At 47.8% G+C, this 24,301-nt stretch overlaps 1 protein-coding gene across 1 annotated transcript in view; it reads right to left on the reverse strand.

The window, feature by feature from the left end:
* Positions 1-22,331, reverse strand: part of LOC135915621 (uncharacterized) — a 58,012-nt gene extending 35,681 nt beyond the window's left edge. Inside the window, exons 1-3 of the mRNA XM_065448731.2 lie at positions 22,238-22,331; positions 16,396-16,449; positions 6,706-6,730 (exon numbers count right to left, since the gene is read on the reverse strand). Of these exons, the coding sequence (XP_065304803.2) occupies positions 6,706-6,730; positions 16,396-16,434 (64 nt within the window). The 5' untranslated portion in view covers positions 16,435-16,449; positions 22,238-22,331. The remainder of the gene's footprint in view (positions 1-6,705; positions 6,731-16,395; positions 16,450-22,237) is intronic.
* Positions 22,332-24,301: the final 1,970 nt, after the last annotated feature.

Consider the following 24,301-nt stretch of genomic DNA (forward strand, 5'->3'; position numbering starts at 1 on the left):
ATAAAGTGCTGGTTCAGCAATAAAAGTTTATTCCTCCTCCCCTCCTCTCCTGTAATTGAGAGCTGATGTAACCATGAAATGGCAACCGGCAAAGAAGATTGATTTGACATCATACTAGCCACAATCTTAAAATAGGTGTAGTGCATGTACGCAAGGGCACACCCCACCACAAGACACCGCACCATGCCAACTGTGCACTGGTCCATATGGACGGTGCCCAGCTAGAAGAAGAAAACCGGCTGAAGGCGGCACGACATGTCGCGATAGAAAGCAGGGAGACATAGCGCACTGCCAAGTAACAAGAAGTAAAACACCTGAAGGAGGCACCGCCCAGCATGGCCGCTCACTAGACAGACCGACAAAAAACCTTATTACCGTCTTGAGAAGTGCCTCCCTTAGAGCAGCACCGCGGGGCACTCTCATGTGGTGACCAGGAGGTCTAACCTCACCGCCGCATCGTCAGCTCGCTAGACAGCCCGGAGTTGTGCGAGCAATTCAAACTCTTGATGTCAGAGCGCCACTTCTCCTTGCGGGTTTGATTGGCGCTCGTAACGAGGGGCACCGCCAGAACACGCGATCTAAGCTGCTAATTAACCCGCAGTCTGCGCAGGCAAACTCGAAGGCGACTGGAACAATGATGCTGAAGGAAGCTAAACTAGGATATGACCTAGTCTGCAACTTTCTGAGTGTGATTGCCTGAGACCTTGAAAGTTTAACGTGCGAGGGTGGAACCACCCGCCGGTCCATTTGATAGTGTTCGGTGACCTTGTTAAAGGTGAATAAAATGTTTTTAATTTCCCCGTACCCATTGTGCAGGCCTACGTCCACTCCGGCGCGGAGGATTAGAGCGCGCGTTCGAGAGTGAGCCACATCATTAAGGTTCGTGGGGGAATCTAGCTTAGAATAGAGATGTGCCTGAAACCAAGTAATGGTGTGTGGGAAGATAATCTCATTGCCCATAATTCTGGAGGCTTTGACGGAAATAGTACCGGAAGCAAAGGCCCTAACTGCTGATCTAGTGTCTGTGTATAATTGCGACTATTATCGGCCGGGAGAGCAAGAACTATGCCCGCCTGCTCACTCCTCGAGAAGTCAAATCTTCCAAAGATGCGGAAGTGAGGATCGAACCGTAGTGTTCGATGACAACGAAAGCGAACCGGGTATAGAGGCTATACTGGCTGGCACCTAGGAAGCAAACCGAGCGAGATTCGTCCCTAACGTGTTTGAGGCATGAATTATGGTACTTTTTGTGCCAGAGAGCTGGTGTCGCCACACCGCAACAAAAGTGCGGCCAATATCTTCCTTCCGACCGGCGTAGATGACAGGCGAGCTACGTTGGCGGATTCCTGTGCATCGGTGGCCTCTTCCATGGTGTTCTGAACGCATAGCTGCATGAGTCGCTCGATGCTGGCTTGCATGGGAATGCCCAGCACCCTCTTTATGCTCTTTTCAACTAGTGTGCCCAGCTTCTTCTCGTAGCCGTGCCAGCAGTACATGGCCACACCGGATGTGGCTCATGAGGAAGGCGTGAAAGAGCCCCTGTAGCTTGTTTTCTCTGAAACCTCCCCGCCTGCTGGGGTCTGCTGATTATTCTGATCATGTTCTCCGTCTTCGTGGTGATTTTACCGATCGTTGGACTGTTACAGTCGTTCGCCTTTATCAACATGCCGAGAACTCTAAGGACGTCCACGTGGAGAGTGGGATTACCGTTACCCGCGGGGAGCTTTATGCCAACTTCTGACAGCGGCACCCAGCCCTTGGGTTTGGGCCCCCTCATGACGGGCCTGTATAAATTAAACTGCATCTTTTTCGAAGAGCACTTAAGGCCCGTGTTCATGAGAAAATGTTCAATTTGGTCAAGGCTTCCCGACGTGCAGTTTCAACTTCGCTCTCGCTGCCGCGGGCACACCAGATGCTGATGTCGTTGGCGTAGAGGGTGTGGCTGGTGCCTTCGACTCTGGAGAGTAATTCACACATCGTGCGCGTGGCAATGTTGAATAAAAACGAGGAGATTGCCGCACATTGCGGCGTAGCTTTCGCGCGCAGATCCGAGGGGTCGGACTTGAGATCGCCAGTCTTAAGCATGGCTTTCCTGGACCGTAGAAACGAACTGACAAAATTTTGAAACGTCTCGCCCAGCCCGAGCTCCTGAATGGAGTCCAGGATGCGCGAGTGGGTCATGTTGTCTAAGGCTTTTTCCAAATTGAGTCCTAGGATGACCCTTACATCTCGCGTGTTATTGTTTATAAATTGATGCTTGAGTAGCTCCATCCCGTCTTGCAACGACAGGGACCAGCGGAAACCGATCATGTTGTACGGGAAGAGACTGTTCCCCTTGATGTGCCTTGAGATGCGGTGTGTATAACAAGATCAGCCACCTTGTTCACACACGACGTGAGGAGATGGGTCTGAGGTTGTCGAACTCCGGAGGCCGACCCGGTTTGGGGTTCAGCATGACCGACGCGTCTTCCAGGACTACGGGACGGAGCCCTGCTACCAGATGCAGTTCATTTCTTTAGGTAGGGATTCCATGGGGCCACCTTCCAGGTTTCGAAGCTCCCTGTTGGATCTGCCATCGGTGTCCAAGGTTGATTAACGGTTGAGGTTCTGGAGAACTTCCTTGGCCTCGTTGGCGTTGAAAGGTTCACCATGCTCCAGGCATGGGGGCCCCTTATCGGACGGGTAATCCGCTGGGGTTGTGATACTGATGGGCAGGTACTTGTCAGCGCGTCTGTGATGGCGTCTTCCCTCTCGGGCTTCCTGGCATCGTGGCGTACACTGCTAATGGCCTGACTCTGAATTTGGAGTTGGACTCGTTAAGCAGCTGCTCCAGTTGATTTTTCTTGCCACCGACTCGCATTTGGCTGTCAACCGAGTAGCACACCTCGTCCCATTGCTGCCTGGTGAGGGGTTGACAGAGGTATTCTATGGTTCGGTTGAGCTGCGCAAACTTCTCACGAAGCCTGCGATTGAGTCGCTACCCGTTCCACCTGTCGAGAAGCGTCATTTTGACGTTTGGAAGGTGTGTGAGGCGGCTAAACAGTTTATCAGTATGTAGGTCCATCTGGACCTTATTTGTCGCCGTTTTGACGTCTTCTTTGAGCTGCATCGCACAGCGCTCCAGGTCGATAGACGAGTCCTGTATCAGCGCCCCCCCTTTCTAATGCAAAATTGATCCCAGTCCATGATCGTGAATTCTCTAAGCGGCTTTGCTCTTCACGATGATGCGAGTGGCAATTATGTTGTGATCACTGCTTAAATCCTCGTTCAGGTTGTGCTAAAGCACAACTTTCTTAAGGAAGGTCAAACCCAGCGTGGCGTCACTCGGACATGAGTTGCCGATCGTGGTTGCGAACGCCGGGTCCGTGACGAGCGTGAGCTCGTGATTAGCCGCCGTCTCTCACAGGTTGTCTCCTTTGCGCACCGTTCGCGAGCAACCCCACCCCCGGTGCGGGGCGTTGAAGTCGCCGGCAATGATGAGCGGAGAAACACCATCCTTACCAGCTGCCATGTTATACAGTGGTGGGAACCTCTGTTTTAGAGTCTTGGTTGAACTGTTGATATGGAGTATAAAGATGCTGCATTTAAGCTGACCAGTCGGAATGATTTCAACAAGGGAGTGCTCAAGGTTGCTTGAGTGTAAAAAAGATCACGTGCAACGGAAGTGCATTCCTCGGAGAAGAGCGTACAGATAGCCTCTTTCCTTCACCGTAAACGACGTGCGATTTGTAACCCAATAAGTGACCGCATCGAAAGGCCTTCCTGAAGTTTATTGACTTGTGGCTTTTCCGGATGGGATCTGATGTGCTGCTCGAGGACAGACCTCTTGCGCTGGAAACCCCCGCAATTCCACTGCCAGATTCCAACTGCCTTAAGGTGAGTCTCCATGAGTATATCTGCCAGTTAGCCTATCCTGTAAATTGCTACGAGGTGTAACCACTCGGACGTTTTGGATACCAGAAGGTGCCGGGATTCCGGCAGGAGAAAGTGGTTGGTCGCAAGTCGACATGCTTCAGCGTCTTTTCCTCCAATGTGCTGACTCTGGCTTCCAGCGCCTTGAACTTTCCGTCAAAGATGTCAAACTTAGCGTTAAAAATTATGACCGCTTCGCTGAGCAACTTGAGCATAACCCTCATTATAGTGGGAAATTTTGCGAGTCCGCGTCACGAACGGACTTCGCTAGGGCCCTCTTTTTGGCCTTACGTGCCTCGGAGGGTGCCTCGAAGGGAACCTCTATAGGTGTTTCCACCCTGGCGGGTTGTGGGGGCGGCGGAGGCTGCGAAGCCTCGTGATTACTAGCCGACCAAAATTCTGCCATCTCTGCCCAGCATTCTTGTATATCGCCCTTCAACTTTCCCTTTCCAACTGTACGATTCGTGCCTTGTTTTGCTCTGGCGGCGTACCCCCGTTACATTTTTCGGTGATCCCTTGACTCGATTGCCCCACCCAGTCTACATAGCAGCAGGCTCCGGGATGTGAACCGCTGAGCCCCCGGAGCGGGAACGGCCTCTGGAGCGAGAGTGGCCCTTGAAGTGAGCACGGCTATTTGATGCAGCCCACGGCAGCCGGTCCCTGGAGAACCCTCTCGAGGGCGCCCTGGTCGGCCCGGCTCTCGGAATCCGCTCCGGGCTCGGAGTGGAACGGCCGGTTCAGACAGCGCGCCTATCGGTGTAACATCATTGTGGTAGTTGCATCGCCCTTGTCTTCTCTGTCTCACGATGAAAGCTGTTGATTCCTCTGCGCGCAGGACTTGTCGCCCGTGGCTTTAGGCCCCCCGCAGAGAAGCGCCCTACAGTGAACAGACATGATTGTCGCTCGTCGAACTTACTCCGTAACCCCTGCAGATCATGTTTTCGGGAGTCGGACAGACGTCCGAACGGTGACTAAGCGTGCCACATGCTTAGCAGACCTCCATTTGTCTTCGGTAGAGCGTGAATCTGACCATACTGAGGCCGTACATGACGTAGTTTGGCACCTTGAGACCGTCAAAGAGCATGACGACGATGGTGAAATTCTTGATTCTTAACGTTTCGAGTGCCTTCGGTTTCCTCGGCTGTTCATGAAAGTTCCTAAGCTGCTCGTGATCGAATTCCAGCGCGATGTTTCTGATGATTCCTTTGTGCGTGTTGTCGGGAGCAGCGAGGTAGGAGCTGAGTTCATAGTTTGCTGAGATGGAGATTGCTTCAACCCCCGCATAGGCCTTGGCGTAGCGTTCCGAGGGGTGCTGACCATCAAAATACTGTGCATGGCGCTGGGGCAGGTGATATTTTTTGTGGCATTCCTGAAAGAGAGAACTGCTGCCGTCTCGAGAGCCTGGGAGACATTGACTTGAATGACATTTTTAACGTTTAGGCATCCCCTAGGCCGGATGATCACTCTAAAATGCTCCCTCGGCAAGCGAGGCATTCTCGAGGCAACATCGAGGCGTTTCTTCACGCTCACGGTAGTGCGGGAGCCAGCACTGCTGCTGCCACTTGGCGTGTCTGTTGGCTGCTATGCGTGCTCGTGCAGGCACTTCTGGGAAGATGAACGCTTGGTAAGCGCCGACATCCGACCGAGGCACTGAAACCCTTCGGGGGTATTGTCTTCCCCCTCCACTCTAACTTGCGTGGCCATCTTGAACGAAGCAAAAAGACCGCACGGGAGCTAGCCCGCCGAGGCTCCGCCGGAGATGTAGGCCTACGGCGTTAAGCCTAATGCATTCGAGGCGTGGTCGGGCAAAAAGTATCTCGAAAAACTGACGAAAACTCCACTCACCATGGAAAATGTTGTATTGGCATGCTCTTGACGACGTTAGGCGTCGAATGAGACAAAATTGACAGAGAACGGGGCAAAATTTCCGACCAAAAACATTTGCAGAAGCGGGAGCCGACGTTTGCACGTCCAGAATAGTCGGCACCCCCTCACAATTCCTAGGGGCGACACAAAACACGCGCAGCAAAACTCACGGACCTCTGGCATCCCAAAGAGCACAGGCAACCCTGTCTTAGCACCGAAAGTGACAATGAAATGAATGATGCTCTGCAGCTGCGTTTTGAGCGTCGCCCTCCTATGGTAAATGAGAAATAAAATTTCAGAGTACTAGATGTTACAGCTTCAGTGTTGCAGTGAAAAAACATTAGGAAGGTCTCGAAACTGATATTTTCTGACTTGTCTGGTCAGTAAATAGCATACGGAATGCCGTCCTGTACATAGGGATGGGTGCCAGAGACCGCATTTTCTTAAGTTTTGACTGGTTGCCCGCATCACCTACTTTTTTTCGTGTACCTTGACCGGATGTTCTCATTTGAGCGCCCGGAGACAGCTCTGGCTGTTGCTTAAGGTTACTTGAAGGTCACCGACAACGGGAGCAAAAAGCATTTAGCGCTTAATATAGCGCTGTTTTGTGTGCGTTAGGTTAGGAATATTTTTTTTTTCTTAACTGGCAGTTTAGGTTGTGCAAACATTAGTCGAAGTATGCGCAATTAACAAATGCAAGAGAAAACGGGCTTTTAGTTTGCCTGTGTTTTAATCACTTGCAATTTGTGGTTGCGTCCCTGTGAATACACGTTAGTGTGCGACACCAAAGCTTTAGAGATTAGATTGAACTGTATCATGACATTTTTATGTCGCCGCAATTTGTAATACTGCTTGGTAAAGGAAGGGTGAGCTTAGATATCAAAAAGATATCCCGAAAGTTTTGATAAATGCAACGAAAGAACTTACCTTCATTAATTAAGCTTAGCAAGGCCTAGAAGGCAAACAAACTGGTCAATAACGGTCAGTAACAATGTAATTTGCGGCGCTTCCATTTAGTAGCTGAGAAAACCAAAATATATACACGGGATACTCTCTTGAATATACTTTTTGTGAAGAATAAATTATTCTCGACATTTTTATAAAATGTACATTTACTAGTTTATCAGTAAAAGGGACACTGCTTGGGACTAAATTGGATATTAGAGATGAACTCCATAGCTGCCTGTAGGTCTTATCTTGCGACGTGATTAGGATTCTTTGCCTACTTCATGCGTTTAGGTTCCGTCTATCTACTTGTCCAACTGTGTGTATATATATATATATATATATATATATATATATATATATATATATATATTGTAAGCACTATTAACGTACTTCGTCGTTTTCACTTGTACATAGCCATCATCATCTTCCCTACTCTTCTTCTTCGCATGTGATCAGGGGCGTTGCCTTCTTTTGGAATAAGCAGCGCTGGGCAACTTGATCGGTCTCGGTATTATAAAGTGGTGGAGGTACGTCAAGACCCCGACGTCCTCTCGCGTTCCCGTCCTCCCTGGAGCTCCGTTCCGGTCTCCGCCTGCGCCTAGCTACCCCTACAACAATGGACACTTCCAACCCCGGCCCTTCCGGCACCTCTAACCCTACCACCCAGACGGCCCCACCTGCGGCGCACTCTTGGACTGTAACGAGCCCTCAGCGCGATCCCCCTGTCTTTGCGGGACTCCGCGGTGATGACGTCGACGACTGGATCGACCACTACGACCGCGTGAGTTTGTGCAATAAATGGAACGACACCCAGAAATTGAGGGACGTCGCCTTCTACTTGACCGGTGTTGCAAAGACGTGGTATTTCAACCACAAATCCGACATCGCGGATTCGCCCACATTTACCTCCAAGCTGCGGCAAATCTTCGCTTCCTCGTATGGCCGTGCTGAAGTCGCCAAACAGAAGCTGGGAACGCGCCGCCAACTTCCACAAGATTCTTACACATCATACATAGAGGACGTCTTGGCTCTGTGCCGCCGTGCGAATCCTAGCATGACGGGAGCCGAACGCGTTCGCCACATCTTAATATGCATTGGGTCTGTCGCGTTCAATGCCTTAATCGTGCAAAATCCGGCTTCTGTCCAAGACATCACTTCAACTGTCAACGCCTAGACAAGCTGCACTCTATTCGTCTTCCACATGACAGCAGCGATCCTCAGGTTCCCCATTCTCCAGATCTACGTGCTCTTATCCGCACCATCATCCGCGAAGAGCTTCAACTACAAGACCTACGGCGTCCACCTGCTGCCTGCGCCCCAACCCCCACCTTCGGCTTGCGCGAGATCGTAAAACAAGAGCTGACAGCGATGACGACACCCACGACGCAGCTTGCTCCAGTAGCGCGCCCCACACCTACCTACGCGGATGTTGCTTCGCTACCCACCCCTACCGTGACCTCCTTGCCTACTGACGTTTCCTATGACCATTTGGCTTCCATGGGAACCAGAGCATTTGCTGCACCATCGTACCTTCAGTGGCGTCCACCTCGTCCGGTTTGTTTTTACTGTGGTATACGCAGCCATATATCTCGCTTCTGCCGCCGTCGCCAGCAGGATGAAAGACGAGGCTATGCTAAGCACGAGAGAGACCGCACTCGTCGATTAGACGCCTACTATCCTGGATCGTACTCGTTCCCTCAACAGCGTTCTCCGTCTCCTCCAGCTGCTCCCAATCTGTCTCATAGTTCCCGTTCGGCCAGACGTCGTTCTCCGTCGCCTTACCGGCGCTCTACATCACCACTTCTCCCCACCTCCCATCTTGTCCACCAGCACTCAGAAAAATTAACTGTTGCAGTTTTTGGAGAGGAAACTGCTTCCGATCGGTCTTCACAAATTCCTGCTGTTCGCCCGGCCAACATGCTTTCTGTAACTGTCGAAGGTGTTCCCACGTCAGCTCTCATCGATGCCGGTGCCGCCGTTTCTGTACTTCGGAGTGATCTGTGTTTCCGGCTCCGGAAAGTAAAAACGCCTTATCTTGGACCTATTTTGCGTGGTGCTAATAAAGCATTCATTTACCCCGACGGACAGTGTACTGCTCGTGCTCTCATCGACGGCATGCGCCACCACATTCAGTTTATCATCCTTCCAACGTCTATCCATGAACTTATACTGGGTTGGAACTTCCTGCATTCTGCTTCACCCGTCATTTCATGTAGAGAGGAAGTTGTCCATATCACGGATACAGCACTTGCACCTGTTACGGACTCTTCACTTTCATGTGTGAACTTGACCATCGCTGCAGACTGCGTCCTGCGTCCTGGTGACGAAGACGTTGTAGCCGTAACATCCAGTCAGATCACCGACGGAGACGCCCTAGTCGCCCCTTCTTCCCGCTGTACTTCTCGCGGAATTCTCATTGCTACCTGTCTCGTCCGGTTTTCACGTGGACGTGCCCTTCTGTCTGCTTGCAACACGACCCCAAATCCTGTGATGCTGCCCAAAGGGATGACTGTGGCAACCCTCGCCGACGCTCAACCTATCTATATAGTCACGATTTGCCCTTCCTCATCGCCAGCACCAACCTCAAGTTTGGATGATTATTTCCCTCCTCCAGCCGTTCTTGGCTCTGACCTAACAGCCGCGCAGTCCGACGCCTTAATGGTGGTCTTGGCAAAGCACAAAGCCTGTTTCGATAGCTGTTCCCCTGTGTTGAGCCAAACTCCGGCGGCTACACACGGCATCGAAACCGATGGTTCCGCTATAATGCGACGACGCCCCTATCGTCTACCACCGTCCGAACGAAAGGTCATTGAACAACAGGTTGCTGACATGCTTGCGCGCAAGATAATACGACCTTCATCTAGCCCATTGGCTTCTCCCGTGGTCCTGGTAAAGAAAAAGGATAGCTCCGTTCGCTTTTGCGTCGATTATCGAGCGCTCAATAAGATCACACGCAAGGACGTGTATCCAATACCTCGAACTGACGACGCTTTGGACACACTACAAGGGGCGGAGTATTTCTCCAGCCTTAATCTTCGATCAGCATATTGGCGAATTCCGATCAATGAGACTGACAAAGAAAAGACCGCATTCGCTACACCAGACGGCCTTTATGAATTTAATGTGATGCCTTGTGGCCTTTGTAACGCTCCTGCCACATTTGAACGCATGATAGACAACGTACTTCATGGCCTAAAATGAAAGACCTGCCTCTGTTATCTGGAAGATATTATCATCTTTTCGTTTGACTTCAACCAACATCTTCATCGATTAGACGAAATTCTCAAGTGCCTTGCAAATGCTGGTCTCCAGATCAATACAAAAAATTCAAATTTGCAAGCAAGTCTATAAAATTACTGGGTCACGTCGTCTCAAAAGATGGCATCCAGCCAGATCCCGAAAAGATTAGCGCCGTTCTACAGTTTCCTCGCCCCCAGCAACAGAAAGATCTCCGTAGTTTCCTCGGCTTCGCGTCGTATTTTCGTCGATTTATACGCAACTTCGCAGCAATAGCAGCTCCTCTACACAAGCTACTGGTTACCGGTGCGTCTTTCACATGGACTAGCGACTGCGAGTCAGCTTTTCAAGGTCTTAAGCGGCATCTTACTTCCGGACCAGTGCTTCGTCACTTCGATAATCGAGCCCCCACCATACTCCACACTGACGCAAGCGCACAAGGTATTGGCGCAGTACCTCTGGAACGTAATGCAACCTCTAAAGAGCAAGTCATGGCATATACCAGCCGAACACTTTCTCCAGCTGAGCGGAACTGCACCATTACAGAGCAAGAGTGTCTGGCTATCATTTGGTCGATTCAAATATTTCGTCCATACCTTTACGGCCGCCACTTTACCATCGTCACCGACCATCATGCTCTGTGTTGGCTGTCATCAATGAAAAACATGTCAGGACGCTTAGGACGCTGGATATTCCGCTTGCAGGAATATGACTTTGCTATAACGTACAAGTCAGGAAAAAGTCATCATGATGCAGACGCATTGTCTCGCTGCCCACTCTTACTCTCTCCCGGTAACGCGCCGTCGTCTTACCCGCCAACCCGACCAGTTACCCGACCAGTCCAGTTACCCGACTTGGCGGGTAACTGGACCCTGGACCCTGGACCAAGTTACGCCTTCATCACGCTCTGATTTCTTCTCGCTACAGCGGGCCGACTCCTACTGTCGAGCTCTCATGGATCGCCTTAGTGGGTTCACCGAACCACCCAACAGCCGCTTGCGACGCCAATTTCGACAATTCCGCCTTCAAGGTGGCGTGCTTCACCGCTACGTTTACCACCCAACAGGTCACCGGTGGGTCCCAGTTCTACCTCGCTGCCTTCGCCTGCGGGTATTAGAGGCACTTCACGACGACCTATCGGCTGGCCACTTAAGCTTCCACAAGACTTACGACCGCATAAAGACCCGCTGCTTCTGGCCTGGCCTATCCACAACGGTGGCCAAATACATCGCCTCTTGTGCGTCATGTCAGCACCCCAAACGCTCGACATCCCCTTCTGCCGGTTTACTACAACCTCTCCCTTGCCCGGACGCACCTTTTGAATTTGTTTGTATTGATTTATATGGTCCCTTGCCGTTGACACCCTCCGGTCACCGTTGGATTGTCACTTCGGTCGACCATTTACCAAGATATGCCGAGACTGCCCCTCTGCGATCTGATACCTTTTCTGAGGTCGCCGGCTTTTTCTTGCGCTCCATCGTCTTGCGCCACGGGGCTCCTCGCGTTCTTCTCAGTGACTGTGGCAAGGCGTTCATTTCACAAGTTGTCGAGGGAGTTCTTCGGGCCACTAATACCGTCCACAAATCTACTTCTACCTATCATCCGCAAATCAATGGCCTTACTGAGCGCTTCCACCGTACGCTGTCTGACATGATTTCCATGTACATTCGTCCTGACCACACTGACTGGGTTAAAATTCTTCCTGTTGTGACATTCGCATATAATACTACTATTCAACGGACTACCAGCTACAACCCTTTCTTCCTATTATATGGCCGATCTCCTTCCACCGTATTCGACAGAGAACTCTTTTTCGCACCTTCTTCGCCTAACGCGTCGCTTCCAGAAGATTTTGCTGCCCGAGTTGCGCATTGCCGTCGAACCGCCCAGCAAAGCACAGCAGCTACCCAAGCTGAGCGCAAGCGTCACTGCGACAACAAACGCCGTGACCTACGTTTTCACCCTGGAGACCAAGTCCTGCTTTGGACTCCAGTGCGCACTCCAGGCCTCTGTGAGAAGTTTCTTGCACGCTACATTGGCCCATACACCATTGTGCTGCAAGCATCTGCAGTGAATTTTCTCGTCCGCCCAGTACACTCCGTTACTGACCGGCGCCGCCGGAATGCCGAAATTGTTCACGTCTCGCGGATGAAGCCCTTCACTCCCCGTGTAGATAATCTCTAATCTGCGGCCAGGCTGGCCGCTTCTATGACGGGGGGAAGTTAGTGTAAGCACTATTAACGTACTTCGTCGTTAGCATTTGTACATAGCCATCATCATCTTCCCTGTTCTACTTCTTCGCGCCGGACAACTTGATCGGTCTCGGTATTAAAAGAAAACCCTGACGAAGATCGGTCCACCGATCGAAACTGTCGAAATTAAATACTTGTTCTGTTTACCTTGTAGAACCACTCAAGTTCTTTATATATATATATATATATATATATATATATATATATATATATATATATATATATATATATATATATATACATATATATATATATATATATATATATTTTTTTTTTTTTTTCAGGAAGAAGTGCGCCCTGAACAGCTCCGCAGCCGTACCGTCAGCGCTAATGAATTGGGGCTCGGGCTACACACTGCTCCTGGTGTGACTGGCTAAGCCTACGCTGTTGCATCTTCCTGTCGGCGTCCTTCGTGTCGTCCACAGCCATGTGGGACTTCTTTGCCATAAATGGTGGAGGTTTCCTGGGTCTCCTGTAATCCTGGAATCGCGCAGCCGGACTCTCCTTTCCATCATGACCCCTGAAAACCCCACTAGCTTACCACCACCGGCTCCCCAGTCCTTCGTATGCCCCGGCATACTTCGGCAGCGGGACCCTCCCATCTTCAGTGGCACTGACGACCACGACGTTGATGACTGGCTCTCGTCATACGAATGCGTCAGTCTGAACAACAAACGGGATGATGTCGCCTCCAACCACACCAACTGGGACCTCATCCTTCCCTATGTCACGTACGCCTACAAAATACGGTACCGCAGTCAACGGCGGGATTTTCTTCCTTCTTTCTTCTATATGGCCACGAACCGTCATTTCCCATTGGCAATATTCTTTCTTACCGTCCCGACATATCAGAGGATGCACCGGCTTCCGAAACCGCCTGGTATGCATAAGAATGTCGGCAACTAGCTCGCGCCCTTGCAACGCAAGAACAAGCGCTACAGAAATTTCGTCATAACGATGGGTGCCGCCATCACCAGTTTTCCCCTGACGCTCTCGTTTGGTTGTGGGTGCCTCCTACTTCGACACCAGGTATCTGCTCCAAGTTCGTATCCCGATACCATGGACCCAAGCGGGTTCTACAGCAAACTTCTCCGGTGAACTACAAAATCGAACCTCTGACGCCCCCTACGGACCTGCGTCGCCGAGGCCGGGAAAGTATGCACGTAGATCGGCTGAAGCCGTATCACGAGGCCTTCATCCTCACAATGCATTAGGTATCCTGTGCAGCTCCGTCTTCAGCGAGGGGCGGGGGGGAAGCTGTAAGGAAGAAGCGCGCCGTGCATTGCTCCGCAGCCAGATCCCCAGCGCTACTGCTCCGGCTAGACGCTGTTCCTGGTGTGGCTGGCTGAGCCTACGCTGTTGCGTCTTCCTGTTGGCGTCCTCCGTGTCGTTCACAGCCGTGTCGGACTTCCTTGCCATTATATATATATATATATATATATATATATATATATATATATATATATATATATATATATATATATATATATATATATATATATATATATATATATATATATATATATGTGTGTGTGTGTGTATGTATGTATGTATGTATATATATATATATATATATATATATATATATATATATATATATATATGCCGACGTGGTGAACCATATTTTTAACCTCGAACCAATACGTATTTATTTGCTCGTGGTGTTCATTATGGCCTCGTCATTTGACTTTATTTCTAGCGTCCTCGTCACGCCTTCTATGCCACTAAAGTGTCACAGTGACATAGGTTGTCTAAACTCTGGGGCCGCTAGGTATCTGCGTGTTGTCGCGTTGTACTCGTGGTCATTCCATCACCCATCCTGCTCTCGTCATGGCGATGTCGTCGCGACTCTACCGTTATTCACTCGTCATACCTTTATTGGCATGCCGTGGTCATGATGACATCGCGATAGTTCGGTTGCTGTCACTAGAGCTTACTCATCCAACACTCTTCGTGCTGTCGTCGTCACACCACCGTCGTATTTCACTCGTCGTCGACCCATTATTCTTTACCCCTGTCATGTCATCGTCGTGAATGGATCGTCATCATAAATTTGTTGTCATAGTGGCACGGTCGTGGTCATTTCATCGTCGTAATCAAGCATGTCCTATCAGCTAAGTGGAACCTGTTCATAACCGCGCAATTAGGCTTATTAACTCATAATGTACGCATGATGTCAGTATTTCTGCACGTAAAAGCAAAATCCAGATTACCACAGCCATCTAATCACCAACACATGGATAGTCATGAGCTCTAACACAAGTTCTTCTTCTGCACCTTTCATAATGCGCCATTCATCGTTCCCGCAGCGCACATCTCACCGCACCGGTCGATCAGCAGCAAGTCGTACACACGTGTGCCCGAACCACTCATTTTTACTCCCGGTTAATTCCTCGAAGAGGTAACGCCTGGAACGGTCTTCCTGCGGACATTATTGACATCTCTTGCTCGTCTTTGTTCCAGCAGCGCGTGATTGACCACCTTGCATATGGCTAATGAGACGTACATAAGGCGCAATCTACGTGCAGCACACCCCTTATGTATTACCCCCTCCGGGATCTTTAAAGAAAATAACCTGAATTCAAACTTCGTTGTTTCACTCTCCGGATGACATTGTCATCACAGTTATGGGCATACTATTGTCATACCATCGTTGCCACGAGGTATTTTTGCATTGTCATCACTTCAGAAACGCCATCTCTTTATCGCCATGCCATCATCATCATATTGCCTTTGTTTTATAGACACCCTTCCTTCTCGATCAGTCTAGCATAATCATACTGCTCAAATTCAGTTTTGATTATACTCCATTCTCATGTCATCATCCTCGTTGCGTCGTCGTCATGACGTCATGTCTGTTATTGTCACATTATCGTGAGACATTGATGGTCTTATCGCCGACGCAATGCTATATTGGCCGTTCTATAGCCGTCACATAAATTTTCTCATATGAGTGTCGTCATGCTATTGTCTTCATACAGTCTTCGTGAGACATTTGTCGCAATGCCATTTTCATATTACACTCGTGGACATCTAATTCTGCCTATACAGTTGCCATCGTTGTCATCGCGTCATTGTCACACTGTCGTCCTCATGCATTCGTTGTCACAATGTCGTATTAATTCACTAATGGTCGTTCCATCGTCGTTATTCTAACTTCGTCATCGCACTCTTCTCATGCAGTCGTCGTCCTAACATCATCTTCACGCTGTTGTCGTCGTACCACTGCCTTCATACCACCATCTTCACACTGTCGTTTTACCATCGCCATCATTTCAAAACAATTAAGTCATTGTCGTGATGCGCTCGTCGTCATACTAATTTCGTCTTTGCATCGACGTCATTCCTTTTCCGTCATTCTACCTTCACTATGCGGTCGCCCTTAAATCGTGATTATGCCACCACTGTCATGCAATTGTGTCATGGTGTCGCTGTCAGAAAGCCACTGTCATGCATCCGCTGTCATATCGTGTTTTGTGGCGCCATCGTTATAATTCCCTCTTCCACATCTGCTTGTCGTCATCCCCATCCCATTCTTTTCATGGCGATGTTACCACGCTGTCGTCATTATACATTAGTCATAATTTGATAGTCGTTACCCTAATCTCGTCACGCCACCATCGTCATACCACTTTTGTCGGGCTTCGGCGCCATTCCTTCATGCTGATTCAACCAAGCTATAGGGTGATATGGTACGCGAGTACAGTACCAAAGTAAGCCGAAGTGGGCGACAGTTATCGGCCCATATAGCCCAAGCAACCGAAGTTTGTGAATATCTACTACGGATTTCAAATAAATTTCAATTTAGCAAGACGGTGTGTAGCTACATTGCTCGAATGCTAATCGCATTATCGTCGATAGTGATTGTGAGATTGGTTCTGGCATAATTTGTTTAGGATTCAGACAGATTTCAAAAATTTTGAGCATGACAACTAGAAAACATTATATATGTATATAGGAAGCTTTACTACAATAATTTTAAACTCTCAAGATAGACCTCATTGGCTTGCAAATTCATTCCGTTGTAATTATCAATGGAATAACCTGTACGCGGAATTAGAAAGATTCATTGGTTATTCAGAAGGCTTAACATCGTAAAGCGTAGAACTCATAAAGCAAATAAGGGGTTTGATTTCACATGCTTGATGATAAGTTGAAGTCTTCAGAAGTTGTAACTTACCATCGAGAGGAACTTCATGAATGAAACATTTCTTTTCATTTTATTATTGTAGTCCTGTGGGAATATAAAGGTCACATATTACGGTAACAATTTGTTTTATGTTTCTCCGAGTATTTTTGCATCCAGGCATCTACAAGTCCTCTTTATGCGACTTAAGTACTAGTGTAAAGCAGGAATATGCTGTCGCCACAATAATGCCTAGTGTTGAAGGTATTTTGGGCGATGGACCTAACAGCTCTAAGTTCGAGTGAATCTGGAACGTTAGGGCAACGGGTAGTGTAGCCCTTCTGACGAACACTTATGCTGTGGGCTACGCTGTGGTTAGTCGCTTAATTGTGATGAAGGTAGAATGCACTATGTTGTATATTACCTATATCTCTGTCGGTATATCTTAAACAGACAAAGTACAGGACCAATTTACTGAACTATAGTGCGGTGTTCTAAAAAGGTAAATATCTTAAAGTTGAATCGCAGAAGAGCAAAAAGTACCATCGCAGAGAGGACGACAGTATTCAGGACTAATGAACACATTGTTGCGCCAGCAGGAAAATAGAGACAAGTAAGAAACGATTGGTCGAGCACTGAGCTTTAACTGATTTCATTCTTACAACAGAGCCGGGAGAATCTACAAAGGCGCATGCGTTCGTCAGTGTTGTCTAGAGCGATTACAGCGACGTTTTTAACAGCTGCATCTCGTTGTCAAACAGAAAAACAAAGTTATCACTAATGCAATTGTAGCGAAAACTAAACGGTGGGATTAGCGCTAACTATTGACTATCACTCCTCAGTTGTTTTCAATTGTGGGTCTAAGCACAACTGGTATGACAACTGGCTTCTTCGGCGTTCTCGAACATCGTGTGCGCCCCGGTTTTTGTGTAGTAGCTTCAACAAATGGACACTAAAGGCAATTAATATGTGAAGCTCATATTATCATAATATGTGAAGCGCATCGATATTATCGGAAACAGAGCCACAATAATGGAAAAGTTGATGTAAATGCGGGACACGATGAAAGACTCCCAGGGGACATTCAAGTACTTGCCCGAGGTCGAAAGCACCCATCAGTTAAATTTTGTCACTAGTACTCACCCACTTCTTACACGAACATCCCTGTATTGCATTATAAGACGGAACCAAATGCTTCTTGTCGCGTTGTATTTCATTTTTAGAAAAACAAAATTGACCTCTAGTGGTGATTCAGAGACTTCTGTTACTTCCGTTGTTAATAATTTGTTTTGAACTCGCTTACCATTGTCACTTATAATAACGACGCGGGTGGTCGAATCGAAAGGTGTCGTTTCGCTCGACTGTGCGCTACCCACGCTTCCTCGTGTCAGTAGTTCTATTATCGCGTCGTGCTGAGCGGATTGTGCTGGCTCGCCAAACTCCGCACATACTGCAAGTAGCAGAGAATTCAACCGAACGGTCCACGCCACTTAATCAAAAAAAAAAGCAGCTGCAGCGGCGAATCCACTGCTCTCGCCGTGGCTTGGGCCCGTATTCACAAACGGAACTTACCTTTAACTTATGATTTAAGTAGCCGGTCGATGCTTAACGCATTCCATAGACAAATCTTGTACTTAAAGTAAACTTTAATCGGCACTTCAGCGCCGGAAAGTAAAGTACGGTCATTGGCAACCTTAAGTGGGACTTTCGTTACTCTCGCCTGGCAAGCAAGACGGCCGCCTGCTACGGCAGCCTCGACGACCTTGACGATCTCGCCGGACTTGTGCGCGATATTACGGAGGATGAGTCACACCGATACGTGTCACCATTACGGCCACGGTTTAAGGATCGACAGAATCCCATGGAAGTGTACAACGAGGCGGAATTCTCGTGGCGATAACACTTATCCAAGCAAGCGGTGCTACGGCTATTGTAAATGCTGCCACTGGTCCCCAAAGGCAACGCACGCGGTCACGCCGGGCAGCCGCTGTTGCAGCTTCGAATCGCGCTGCGATTCTATGGCGCCGGAACATTTCAGGTTGTCATCGGGAAACTCGTTAATGCTTCGCAAGCAACTGTGTCTCGAGTCATTGCACGAATGTCAAGAATTATTGCCGAGACTTTGTTCCCGCAGCTCGTGAAGTTGCCAAATGCTAATGATTTGGCATCCGTAATGGAGGAGTTCTACACCATCGCACGGTTTCCTGGTGTGAACGGGTGCATTGACTGCACTTATGTACCCATCAGAAGTCCCGGAGGAGATGACGAGGCGCTTTTTAGCTATCGAAAGGCTGCGATGGCGCAAAATGAACTCAAAGAGCACGGCGCGTTCTTCTTCGGAAAAGCTTGTTTTCATTTTTTCCATCGTCCACGCGAGTTGAAAACACGCAATGCACGCACACTTTCTGCGCAAGAACACCACAAGTTTTCAGCAACAAAACCAAAAAAGTCGGGGCGGTAACACACAGAACCGCAGTGGCTGCGAGAACCAACATGAACTTGTGGCCAGACGAGTTTGAGTAAAGCGCTAAAACCAAACCATTCTTTGTATTTTACTCAGAAGAATGCGCGCTCAAGCACTGCAACAGTTATATCCGCGTTACTCTGCTGCAAAAATTATTTTATTTTCAGATTGAACCTATCGTACACGTGAAATATTTACGTATCCTCGACACCAGACGACATAGTTGAGTCGAAAAGTGTTACTTTCGAAAGTGATACTTAAGTGTCATTTTTGAAGTACTCTTCTAAAGCTTTCCTAACACTTGTACTTTTCCCGCACTTATTGACGCCCTACTTAGGTTCTGTTTCTGTTTACGGGCCTCGGTTTCTCCATAAGTGAGCGTTTGCGTTTTGGGTAAAAAATCGTATCGTCGTCTATTGGGCGCCGTTTTCCTCGCCGACAGCAGGAAAGGGCGGTGATGGCGTATGTATCGCTACCACTGCGCCGCTTTGGCGGCAGGATATATGAATTACAAAAAAGGTATTGTTTAGTGCTTTATTAACGTTTTTTTTTTCTTGGATCAAATAATATGTTTAAACTTTATCATGGTCTTTTTCAACAATACATGACATTTAGGATGAAACTAAGTAAATATACCCTTTTCAACTTTTTTAAAGCTAGTTGTTAATTTGTAAGCACAGTTATCACACGTTGGTTTTACTTCTTGCGTGTAATTATTTTTTATCCCAAGAATAGATTTCAATAGCTATATTGCCCAAAAGTAGGCAAAATTGAGAAAGTAATTTTTGATTCCTCTCAATTGGTCCATACATCGCCACCAAGAGCTTAATTCACAGATTAAAAAAAAACGTGAATAATAAATTTCTTTGTCTTCACCTGATATATATGTTGAAAAATTGGCGATTATCGTAAAATTTCTATTTTCTGTGTAATGATGCGATTAGCCGCTGTATTATTACGGGCTATTAACACATTGTACAGAAGATTAAGATAAAGGCCAGGAAACTATTGCGATTCATTCACGATTCTTAATGTACTATACCAAAGTAGTCTCCAATGTAGTACCCCAAAGTGCTCCATTTAGTGCTTTCGCCGCAGCCGCTGGTAGTGTCGCGGGCACCCCAATTTTTTATTGGAAGCACACACATTTTGCACCGTCACATTCTCTTCTTTATTTACTCCATTGACAAATGAAGTTACAGTGTCCTGGATGGTAGTGGAGGTTCAACGCCAACGGTTATTATTTCATTGCACGTAAAGAACTTAGATGCGTACTTTAGAAACGACCTGAGAACTAGCACATTCCGTGTCGGCTCCCTCGTTTGGTTATGGATTCCGCCTCACAGTTCCCGGTCTTTCGTCTAAGCTGCTGGATCAATACCATGGACCCTATCGGATCGCCGCCTCTAAATCTGCTTCAAATAGTGCAGTCGATCCTCTGACACCACGTGACGACCTGCGGCGTCGCGGTCATGAGACAGTCAACGTCAGCCGGCTTAAACCGCATTACGATCCCCTTATCGTGTCGTCGCCTCGAGTCACCAGGATGGCTACTCTTCTCTCGTGGGGCCATTGCAAGGACGGAGATAGCGGAAATGTTACTGCGGCCACATGGCTCCTGAAGTGAGGAAGACTAAGACCGAAGGATAGGCGCCGCTGCATCCGCTCGCGACGCCGTCTGCTGGAACTGCTCGGCTGCTCTCTGCTCTGGACCCGCTAAACCGCTAACCATCAATAAATCTCGTAGTGGCAGGCATGCTTTTTTCTTCAGTTCATTTAAGGGGAGGGGGCAGGAGGGTTCGTTATACTAGTCGCTCTAACTGCACGAGACATCAAGATGTAAATGAAGTGCCATGCTGTTGCCAGCTAGCAGCAGCAGCAGCCTGTTCACAGCGACGCCCGCGTTGGCCGCTATTTAGCAAGCGCAATTGATCGAATATATTCGAAATTTTTTATTCTGTCCACTGCCGGCAAAAAAAGTTCCAAGTTTCTCTCGGGGTTACGACAAATCTATAGCTTCACATACAACCGCGAAGAGCAGCGGCAAGACATCACAACACAATTGTGAAAGTACCGCCTATGCCTTAAACCATGCTGCCAAGCGAGCTGTTTTGTTTCGTCCCGCCATCAACAAGTTATCGGATGGTGTTTTGCGACAAGTTGATAGCAGAGACCAGACATTTAGAATTCCCCCTATTAAAGTTCCAACTGAGTAACAGGTTTCACCAAAAAGAAAATGAGAGAAACAGAGACGGCAAATCGGATGCAAAAGATGGATACAAAAATGATGATGGAGATTTACATAAATATTAGGGAAGCAATTCAACGTGAAAGTCAGTACGATGAAACAAAGCGCAGTGTCTTCCTATTTGAGGTCCCAGCTGATTGTCTACAGACAAAATCACAGGGGTGTAAATATTGGCAAAAGGATTAGGTTTGTGCTTACTGCTGGAAATTACGCTTACAACTCGGCGTACTGTAATGGAATTGCTTGATGCTCATTCACCAAGAGCCATATCCCGATCTAAACATAAATATACTATTTATGAAAAAGAAGATCGAGAAGCTACGGGCAAATTGGTATCCGCAAGAGATATAATAAAACCTCATTATCTCAAGCAGCATGTGAGTGTATTTGTCACAGTGCTCTTTCAGAAAGCAATGTAACAGAAATAATAACCACCTATGTAACCACCTATATAGAATCAGTGCATCAGAATAAAGGCGCTCCAGGCTATTACTTGCTGGTCCGCAAAACATTTGGCCTAGCGGGACCGACCAGCCTCATTATGATGAGAGGCAGCTTTGTCTCATCATGTTATGTCTCATTATTTGTAGTTTTATGAGATGAGTTCCAGGCTATATCTGCCACGCCGCTCAGCGCTCTAGCATGTTAAAGCTGAGCCAACGTGCGCACTATGCTCAAAGCACTTCAATACAGTTTCCAAAGTCACCTGGTAAAGCTCAAACCATTGCTTGAAAATCTGAATAGACGCCTAACCAATTGCTTGAAACGAGACGATTACGAAACGCCGATCTCCTAATGTAATTATTACAAATTAAGCTTTTTTACCCCAGGGGAAACACACGGATTACCTTGAAATGTGCGTCAGCATAGAATATCGCATGTAGCGAGTGACTTTGCTCAAATTACAAGTTATTGCCGGCTTAGTGTGCATGTGCAGCTAATATTTACCAAATTCGATCGCCAGACTTTAAGCCCGGCCAAAGTATCTGCATATGTTTTAAAGGCATGTTGCAGATGCAATGACTTGGACGTTAGATAAAACGAAACTGCAATATTTCCTGGTATAAAGGGCACCCGTTTGATGTATGGTAACTTTAGTCATTGGTGTTACGTAAGCAAACCTGTAGCAATGTTGCTTTCTTTCTAACGACAACAATCATTCCCAGTTTCTGAAACATACTCACAGTTTCACCGGTGTACTGAAGCGCAGTTCTGCTTCCAATACAACAAATACCTAGTGAGCTGTACCGCCTTAGGAGCTACTTCCCGGAATAAGCGGCACTTCCTTTTATGGTTCTTAATGTCGAGTTTTTATTCTTGCATCAGTGCGCCTGACCTTTTGGGTGTGTCACGTAACACATGTTTCTCCTCAGCTGGCCCGATCTTGCAGCGTACTTATGCGCAAGTGCACGAAAAGCAAGCGTCACTTATTCTGGATTTTTCAAAAATTATTTTATTCTGATTTAAAGGCCTAAATATTGCTAAACTATGCAGTATTATTTAAATTTCTTGACATCTAGTTTATTCAGTGTGTTTTGCTTACGCTGTACTCAATATTTCCGCAGCAATGACTAACAGAAATGTTTATTTGTGGCGCGTTATGTAACGCAATATTCTAGAACATTCTGCAAATGTGCTACAGATTCCATTTAAATAAAAGTTAAGGTGACAAAGTTATTTACGCATTCCAAAGAGCCCTTGTATTACAGTAGAACAACATTTATTATTTGTACACTAAAGCAATGATAGTTTCAATAAAGCACAGGCACAAGTGGTTCATTGGTGACAGTAATCACAAGAAACGAATAACTATGCTTGTGCAATTGCTGAGAGGCCGCGGCAGATCGAACATCCCGTCAAACTGGCTCGGGCATTCTGCTGAGTGGCCGTACGTTGGAAGAATCAGAACATCGACGCAAAACTGAGATGCAATTGCAACACAGAGGGTTCATTTTACCTGAAGTTTAAAATCTATTTCCGTTAATGCGATTACGTTTTTAATACCTTCACCCACATTACCGTGTGCTTGTCTGCATCTAATGTCTTTGACGTCTGCTTGGGTCACTGCGGATGTGCCACTCTGCACACCACTGCGCTGCTAATGTCATATTTTGTACGCTAAAACGACGACGACATTCGTAGTCCGGCAAATAAATGGTAAATAATGAATAATTCGGGTGATCCTGAAGTCCGTACAAAGTCGCACAATTTCTACGTAGCATGCTACATGGAAAAAACTCAGCAAACTGGGGAGGTCCCAGGGTTTACAAATTCTCACACGGCGCTTCCCAGCGCGAGTGGTCATAAGGAACGAAGACGAGTAAGTATGCGTGCCATCGAGGCCAACATCTAAAAATTAAATTATGGGGTTTTACGTGCCAAAACCACTTTCTGATTATGAGGCACGCCGTAGTGGAGGACTCTGGAAATTTCGACCACCTGGGGTTCTTTAACGTGCACCTAAATCTAAGTACACGGGTGTTTTCACATTTCGCCCCCATCGAAATGCGGCCGCCGTGGCCGGGATTCGATCCCGCGACCTCGTGCTCAGCAGCCTAACACCATAGCCACTGAGCAACCACGGCGGGTAGGCCAACATCTAAAGATCTGGGGATGCTTAAGCTTCGCCTTCAAGAGTGGAACGCGATAGCATTATCGTACCCCATTTGCACCGCCCACTCATTCACTCGGCCTGCTCTTGAGACGAAGGGGAGAAGCGGGAGAGTGGCGCGACATCTGTCGGGGCAGCGCCGTACGTTGCGAGTAGGTGGTCTTCTGTGTTTGCCGCAAGAGGGCTCTGCGTGTGCGTCAAGCGCAGAAGAAATGTAGTGGAAACGTACTTCGCTACGCGTTTAACTGCGACTTCTGTAATTTACATGCTCAAAATTACCGATAAACACCGCAGTATAAATTTATACGGCGCGTTTCTAAGGTAACGCCGCATTCACTAGAGGCACTTTTGTCTAGCTTTGAGCCATCAATTCATGGCAGAGTGGTAGCGTCTCCGTCTCACACTCCGCAAATCCTGGTTCGATTCCCACCCAACCAAGCTTGCAAGTTGTTTTTACATATAAATCGCCTTCCTAGATTTTTCGCTCACGGCCAACGCTGACGACACCGACTTTTCTGCGACACGAGCTCCTTAACGCTCTCGCGTTAAAATATTTTACAGCGTAAGCTGCTATTACCCAGTTCCCACCGGGATTGAACCCGAGCCCACTGCAAGGCAGCACCTGCTGAGCCACGCC

The sequence above is a fragment of the Dermacentor albipictus genome, chromosome 3 (assembly GCF_038994185.2).
Source record: "Dermacentor albipictus isolate Rhodes 1998 colony chromosome 3, USDA_Dalb.pri_finalv2, whole genome shotgun sequence".
NCBI lineage: Eukaryota > Metazoa > Arthropoda > Arachnida > Ixodida > Ixodidae > Dermacentor > Dermacentor albipictus.